Here is a 7,693-nt window from a genome sequence, read left to right as displayed (position 1 = left end):
GAGGGCAGTGTCACTGGCCCTCATATGTGGGATCCGAACCGGGGCCCTCTGGCGTCCCAAGCCAGTTCTTAACCATCGCGCCACTCGGCCGAGCCTGCTTTATTTTTTATGCTTTAGGAATTATCAAATGACCTCTCGTTATAAAGGACGACGATATTGCTCTTTCACACACACACCCATTCTTTCAGTACAGTATGCAGTGATTTGAATTATATCTTTCTTTGGTGTTCACATTATCAAGTCCATGGAAACAATGGTCACAACTGAGTCATTACTCTGATGACATTTCTTTCTCTCCTGACATTTTGTTTTCCTTAGTTAACACTTGTCTCCCCCAATCCCTGTGTTGTTTGTTCTCTGTTATATAGGCCAGTACTTCTGCCAACTGTCTACCTCTTTCTAGCTGGTCAAAGATATCTGGTAATTCATTTATTTCATTTTCTCGGAGCATTCTCTCCTGGAGCCTTTTTTTAAAAAAAGATTTTATAGGGGAATTGGGTGAGGGGAACAGCATTGGGTAATTGGGGAAGGAGAACAGACAAGTTGCTGTCCTTTTTTGTTCTTCAGTCTAGTTGTGGAGGACGTCGCTTCACTGGCCCATGTTAGTATTATCATTGCGCTTTTCCTGGGTGAGGCACATTGGTCGCCAGCCACTGGACAGCCGCTCATGGCGGTTCACAGCAGCTCACACCGGCTGCTGGCCACTCATGGTAGCTTATGGCAGACCACGGCAGCAGGGGCTGCAGCCTACGCCATCATCAGCGACTCATGGCAGCCCAGCTCCAGGTCGAGCTGTTGTTCAGCATCTTAGCTGTAGAGGGCGCAGCGTCACTGGCCCTAATGTGGGGTCCGAACCGGGGCCCTGCTGCTCAGAGCTGGCGTCCCAAGCCAACTCTTAAGCAATGTGTCACTCGGCTGGCCCCTCTCCTGGAGCCTTTTGACTTGCCCTCCAGGCCCACTGCCCAGCCACCCGCCTAGGCTCCCTTGCCATCATCCTGGAGACTGTATTTGCCTCTCTTTTGGCTTGGGGCCCTTGTTCATAGATTCCATCACTATAATTTTCTCAAGTTCCTCTCTGGTTTTGGTGGAACATCTTCTCTAGTAGCTTCCAGAGAAAGAATGCAGAGGAGGTAAACTATTTGAGTACTTCCATGTTGGAAAATGTCTTTAGTCTAACCTCACAAATTGACAGTTTGAGTGTAGAATTCTAGGTTGGAAAATAATTTTCCTCCCAAATTTGAAAGGCATTAGTTCATTGTGCTCTAGTTCCCAGTGCTTTGCTAAAAAGTTTGAAAACATTCTGACTTATGATTGTTTGAATATGACCTATTTTTTTTCTCGCTGACAGTTATTCTCTCAGCATATTGAAGATATTATTCAACTCTCTTCTGAATTTCATTGATGCCATTGAGAAGTCAGCTCTCAGTCTAAAAGCCATGGTGTTAAAAGTAATCAGCTTTTTAAGTCTGGCTGCTTTTAAGATCTTGTGTCTAAGTGTAGATCAATTTCTGTTCTTCCTGTTTAGGATTTATTGGGCTTCTTTGATTTATGTCTTTCATCAGTTTTGGAAAGTTATCAGTAACTATGTCTTAAAATCTTGCCACTGCCTCAATTTGTCTTCTCCTTGTGAGCTGGCAATTAGATTTTTCTTTTAGACTTTTTTTTAAAGATTTTTATTGGGGAATTGGGGGATGGGAACAGAGCTAGGGAATTGGGGGAAGGGGAACAGACAAGTTGTTGTCTTTTTGTTCTTCAGTCTAGTTGTGGAGGATGTTGCTTCACTGGCCCAAGTTGGCACCATTATTGCGCTCTTCCCGGGTGAGGCAGATCAGTTGCCGGCTTCTGGACGGCCGCTCAGGCTGGCTGCTGGCTACACACGGTAGCTCATGGCAACCCACTGCCACAGGGGCAGCAGCCTACGCCATCGCCGGCGACTCATGGGCAGCCCAGCTCCAGGTTGAGCTGTTGTTCAGCATCTTAGTTGTAGAGGGCAGTGTCACTGGCCCTCATATGTGGGATCCAAACTGGGGCCCTCTGGCGTCCCAAGCCAGCTCTTAACCAACACGCCACTCAGCCAGCCCTCTTTTAGACTTTTTAACTTTACCTTCCATGCCTTCTATTTTTCAATTTTTTCAAATATTCTATTTCTTTGTGCATCTGTGCTGTATTCTAGATGGTTTCTTTAGCTCTGTTGTACAGTTTGCTAATTCTCTCTCCAGCCATTTCTAACGTATTAAATCCAAATATTAAACATTTAAAAACTTAAAAATTGTGAAATCTGGCATATGTACATTAAGGTACAGAAAACATCAACATACAGTTTAGGAAATAATGATAAGGTGAACATACCTTTAACTACTATTCAGGTCAAGTACCCTGTCCTCCACGTGTCTCTCCCAATCCCCGTCCCCTTCTCCCACCCTAGTGGGAACCACTATCCTAACGTTTATGCTACCAATGCACATGCTTTTCTTTATACCTTTGCTTCCTGTGTATGCATCTATAAACAACATCATTTTGTTTTGCCTGCTTTTGAACTTTATGTGAATGGAACCCTATATATTGATAGTATGGATTCTTTTGTGTTTGGCTTCTTCTGTTCAACATTATGCTTGTTCATTCATGCTTCCAAGGCTGTAGTTCATTTTCATTGCTGTGTAGTAGTATTTTTTTTGCCTATATTACAGTTTGCTTACACATGCTACTATCGACGGGCAGGTGGATTGTTCCTAGCAGTTGGCTGTTGGGAACAATAGTGTACCCATCTCCCAAGGACATACCTAGAAACGCAATTGCTGAGCCATTCTGTATGCATGCCTTCAGCTTTACAATATCACCAAATGTTTTCCCAAAGTGCTTGTACTAGTTGCTCTCCCACCAGGAGTGTTTGAGAGTTTCTGTTGCTCCTTATCTTAGGCAACATTTATTATTGTTGGTCTAAGTTTTGCCAGTCTGCTGGATGCATAGTGGTAACACATTGTGTTTTTTGAAACTGAGGTATAATTTGCATATAATACAAAGAACCAAGCTATCTTTACAATACAATCACTCCTAACTTGTCACTGGGAGAGTGTTTTCAGATCAAAAATGGTCATGAAGGCACTTACGGTTAAAAAGTAGAAACAGAACAGAGGCCATATCTGTTCTGACCCCATTGATATCTCCTAGCTCACCCCCGTTCACACTGCCCTGGTCCACTGTGTTCCAGCTATGTTGCTATGTCAATCTTTATTTTAGACATGTGAAAGCTGACCCTCCGAGCAGTTTATTGACTTGCTCAAGGTGCCAGAGTTGTAGTATAGTCAGGATTTGGACTGGGCTCTGTCTTAAAGGTGCTCTTTCTGTTATCCTTTGCCATGTGAGAGACTCATTTGTGTATATCACAGTAGAATTTTCTACCCTGGACTATCAGCTCTATGCGAGCAAAGAAAGTGTCTGGCTTCTGTACCACATGGCAGGCACTCAGGAAATACGTGTTGAAGTAATGATTGGATGAAGGAACAAGCCTGTTAGGATGCAAAGTTCTCTGCCTACGTTTTCTATTTGCCCGGCAATAGCAATACAGCAAGGCACATGGCTTAATGGGAATGAGTTTATTCCATACTTTACAAGAACATTTTTTTTATAAAATACGGTGCACAGTTGGTAATTGTTTTTGTTATTTAAATATTTTATTGGAGAATTGGGCAAGGGAACAGTATTGGGGAATTGGGGAAGGGGAACATTGTTTTTCCAGGACCCATCAGCTCCAAGTCAAGTTGTTGTCTTTCAATCTTAGTTGTGGAGGGTGCAAGCTCAGCTCCAAGTCCAGTTGCCACTTTGAATCTATTATAGTTGCAGGGGGGCACAGTCCACCATCCCATGCGGGAGTTGAACCAGCAACCTTGTTAAGAGCACGCGCTCTTACCAGCTCAGCGGCAGCTCAGCTCAGGTGCAGCTCGGGCGCAGCTCACTGGCCCATGTGGGAATCAAACTGTCATCCTTGTTGGTCAGAGCTCATGCTCTAACCAACTGAGCCACCTGGCCGGCCCCACAGATGGTAATTCTTAAAAGAGAAGAAGCCCAAGAACAGAAGGGGTAGGTGTGGAGTGGGGGATTCTAGCTATCTGGGGGTTGTAATGAGGTACACCCATAGAGCAAGGAATAAGGAATTGGATGCTAAAAAGGAGGGAGAGAGGCCCAGAAGATGAACTCAACTTCTTCAGTCTGTGTTGGGCCCATCTTGAATGCATAAATCTTGCATATGTGACTATATGTGCATATGTGTAAATACTTTTATAGAGTAAAGCAATAATGTGTTCAATTCTCCTACTGTTTGCAGCTCACACAAGTACCGATTTTGTGATTTGTTTCCCAATGCAGGCAGAATACACTAAGAGCCCAAGTGCAACTCTCCCCTCCAGCATGCCCTTGAGCAGGTCTGTGTCATCCAGCGAGGATGGCCCCAGTAGCCACTCCAGCCTCTCAGATAGGGAGCTGGTCCGGAACTTACAGGATAACATCAAGCACCGCATCCTCCACCTCTCAGAGCAGCTGAGAGTGGAAAAGAACAATAGGGATGAGAACACCATGGGCTATATCAAGTTGGTGTCCAAAGCAGACCAGCTCCAGGCCCCCCACATCCGGCAGGCCTTCGAGAAGGTGAACCAGCGTGCCTCTGCCACCATTGCCCGGATTGAAAGAAGGCTCCATCAGTGTCACCAGCAGCTGCAGGACCTGGAGAAGGGCTGCTGGCCCAAGGAACACAGCCCAGACCACGGCCAGCAGCCCAGTGAGAATACCCCACTTTCAGAGCCCCCCAAGCCAGGTGAGGAAGACTGCCTGTCCACCAACCTGTCTGACATCATCAGATATTTCCCTCTGGAGAGTGACTTCCCAGCCTTTCATCAGGGGAAGTCCTCAGAGACAAAGCGTGTGGCCCAGCAGCAAAACCTACTGTTGCAGAAGGTGAAGGAAGAGCTGAAAGAAGTAGAAAAGTTACACCTCAGCCTCCAGGTGTCCTACCAGAGCCTAAAGGAGAGGTACCTGACAGACCTGCAGGTGTTGCTGGAGTCCCTTCAGGAAGAGAAATGCAGGTGAGGTGTAACCCCTTCTGCCACCCTGGCTCTGGGGATAGCCCCCAGGACCGTCTAGAGGAGGGTGATGGGGAGCCGAGGAGAGGGGAACAAGCAGCTCAATCAATGTTCCTCTTGGCCACTGGGCCCCGCAGTTGAGAGGGCTCATCCCATGTCCGAGGTTGCATAACAGCCTGGCCCTCTGCTGGCAAATGAGACTCCAGCTCAGGGTCCAGAGAGGCAGTCCAGCAGCTGCTGCTCTGACTGGGGTGGTGGAAGACAGCCATCATCAGTTAGGGAGGTGTCTTGCCATCCTGTCTGCTGGAATGGTGTGTCAGGCAGGACTGGAGTCACCTCGCCAGCCCTGATCCCTTCACTTGTGCTCATGGCTGAGCTGGGGCACAAGGTCCCATATGGGACGTTTATTCTGAAAATGTCTCCTGGGGAATGTTTTCTCCCCACTGTACAGTGGGTCAATTTTATTTTCATCTAAGACAAGACTAGTCCACTCTCCCCACAAAGGCAAACTCAGTCTCTCAAAGGACCCCCTCCATTCCTATTTGGTCACTTCTGAGGGTCCCACCAGCCACCAAGGGTGTCACGATCCTTTCCCTGATCCCTGAAGTCTTTTGACTTTATTAACTCTAATCCTTTCTCTCTTATGTACTGAACAAATGGGTTTTATTGTGTCCATTTCTATATTTCTCACGCCTAAAGCTGTGCCTACCATTTAGTAAGCACTCAATAAATGTTTGTTAAATAAGTGGAGGGAAAAAGGAGGGTGGGGGCCGGCCAAGTGGCGCGATGGTTAAGAACTGGCTTGGGAGGCCAGAGGGCCCCGGTTTGGATCCCACATGTGAGGGCCAGTGACACTGCCCTCCACAGCTAAGATGCTGAACAACAGCTCAACCTGGAGCTGGGCTGCTGTGAGTCGCCGGCGACGGCATAGGCTACAGCCCCTGTGGCAATGGGTTGCCATGGGCTGCCGTGTGTAGCCAGCAGCCAGCGTGAGCGGCCAGCAGCCGCAGTGAGCGGCCGTCCAGAGGCCGGCGACTGGTCTGCCTCGCCCGGGAGGAGCGCAATGATGGTGCCAGCTTGGGCCAGTGAAGCAACGTCCTCCACAACTAGACTGAAGAACAAAACGACAGCAACTTGTCTGTTCCCCTTCCCCCAATTCCCCAGCGCTGTTCCCATCCCCCCAATTCCCCAATAAAAATCTTTAAAAAAAAAAAAAGGAGGGTGGGATTCACTTAGATGAGCCCAGATTCTCAGCATTTTCATGAAAGTAAGAACTCTGTAGTCCCTTTAGCACCTGTGTGTATGTGGGGAAGAAGAGTGGGGAAACAATCCTCTTCTGTTTTCACTGGGAAACGCTACCTGCATTTACACTGCTTGACAAATCCATAAAGCACAGTTAAAGAGTATTATGGGGCAACCCACTGTCAAGTAAGATAACCAATCAGAATTACAGCTTTCTTTTGGAGGTGATGTTCATTGGACATGGCAACCCAATCTAAAATCTTGGGACTCTCGGGCCAGCCGAGTGGCGCATTGGTTAAGAGCTGGCTTGGGATGCCAGCTCTGAGCAGCAGGGTCCCGGTTTGGATCCCCCATTAGGGCCAGTGATACTGCCCTCTACAGCTAAGATGGTGAACAACAGCTCGACCTGGAGCTGGGTTGTCATGAGTCACTGGCGACGGTGTAGGCGCCAGTGAAGCTGCAGTGGGCTGCCATAAGCTACCGTGAGTGGCCGGCAGCCAGCATGAGCTGCCAAGAGCCACCATGAGTGGCCATCCAGAGACTGGCGACCAATCTGCCTCATTCGGGAAGAGTGCAATGATAATACCAACATGGGCCAGTGAAGCGACGTCCTCCACAGACAGACTGAAGAACAAAAGGACAGCAACTTGTCTGTTCCCCTTCCCCGATTCCCCAGCGCTGTTCCCCTCCTACAATTCAATAAAATCTTTCAAAAAAAAAAAAAGGAAACTACCAAAGTGTTTTCCAATATGAATATACCATTCTACATTCCCACCAGGAGTGTATGAGCGTTCCAATTGATCCACACACATGCCGACACTTGGTATGCTCAGTCTTTGACATTTCAGCTTCTTAAATGCAGCCACAACTTGGTGGGCCCCAAACTCCAAATTGTGTCACCCTAGCCCAGGTTTTCCAAACCTCAACACTATTGACATTTTGGACCAGGTGACTCTGTGTTGTGGGCACTATCCTGTGCATTGTAGGATGTTCAGCAGAGTGTCTGGTCTCTACCCATTAGATGCCAGAGATACTTTGGAGTAGTTTCCTACAGCTCTCATAACAAATTACCCCAAACGTGGTACCTTCAAACAACAGAAATTTATTCTCTCACAGTTTTGGAGGTCTGAAGTCTGAAATCAGCTTTCCTTGGCTGATGTCAGGGTGTCAGCAGGCCACGCTCTCTCTGGAGGTGCTAGAGGAGGATCCATTGCTGACCTCTTCTTTTTTTTTTTTTTTTAAAGATTTTTTATTGGGGAATTGGGTGATGGGAACAGCGCTGCGGAATTGGGGGAAGGGGAACAGACAAGTTGCTGTCCTTTTGTTCTTCAGTCTAGTTGTGGAGGACGTTGCTTCACTGGCCCAAGTTGGCACCATCA

At 47.4% G+C, this 7,693-nt stretch overlaps 1 protein-coding gene across 1 annotated transcript in view; it reads left to right on the top strand.

The window, feature by feature from the left end:
• Positions 1 to 1,436: 1,436 nt before the first annotated feature.
• The window catches only part of TEX28 (testis expressed 28), an 11,036-nt gene continuing 4,779 nt past the window's right edge, over positions 1,437 to 7,693 (top strand). The window contains exons 1-2 of the mRNA XM_019664259.1: positions 1,437 to 1,448; positions 4,363 to 5,075. Of these exons, the coding sequence (XP_019519804.1) occupies positions 1,437 to 1,448; positions 4,363 to 5,075 (725 nt within the window). The remainder of the gene's footprint in view (positions 1,449 to 4,362; positions 5,076 to 7,693) is intronic.

This window comes from Hipposideros armiger, unplaced genomic scaffold (assembly GCF_001890085.2).
Source record: "Hipposideros armiger isolate ML-2016 unplaced genomic scaffold, ASM189008v1 scaffold_419, whole genome shotgun sequence".
Lineage (NCBI taxonomy): Eukaryota > Metazoa > Chordata > Mammalia > Chiroptera > Hipposideridae > Hipposideros > Hipposideros armiger.
The sequence above is the reverse complement of the archived record's forward strand: the minus strand, read 5'-3'. Positions and strand labels throughout refer to the sequence as shown.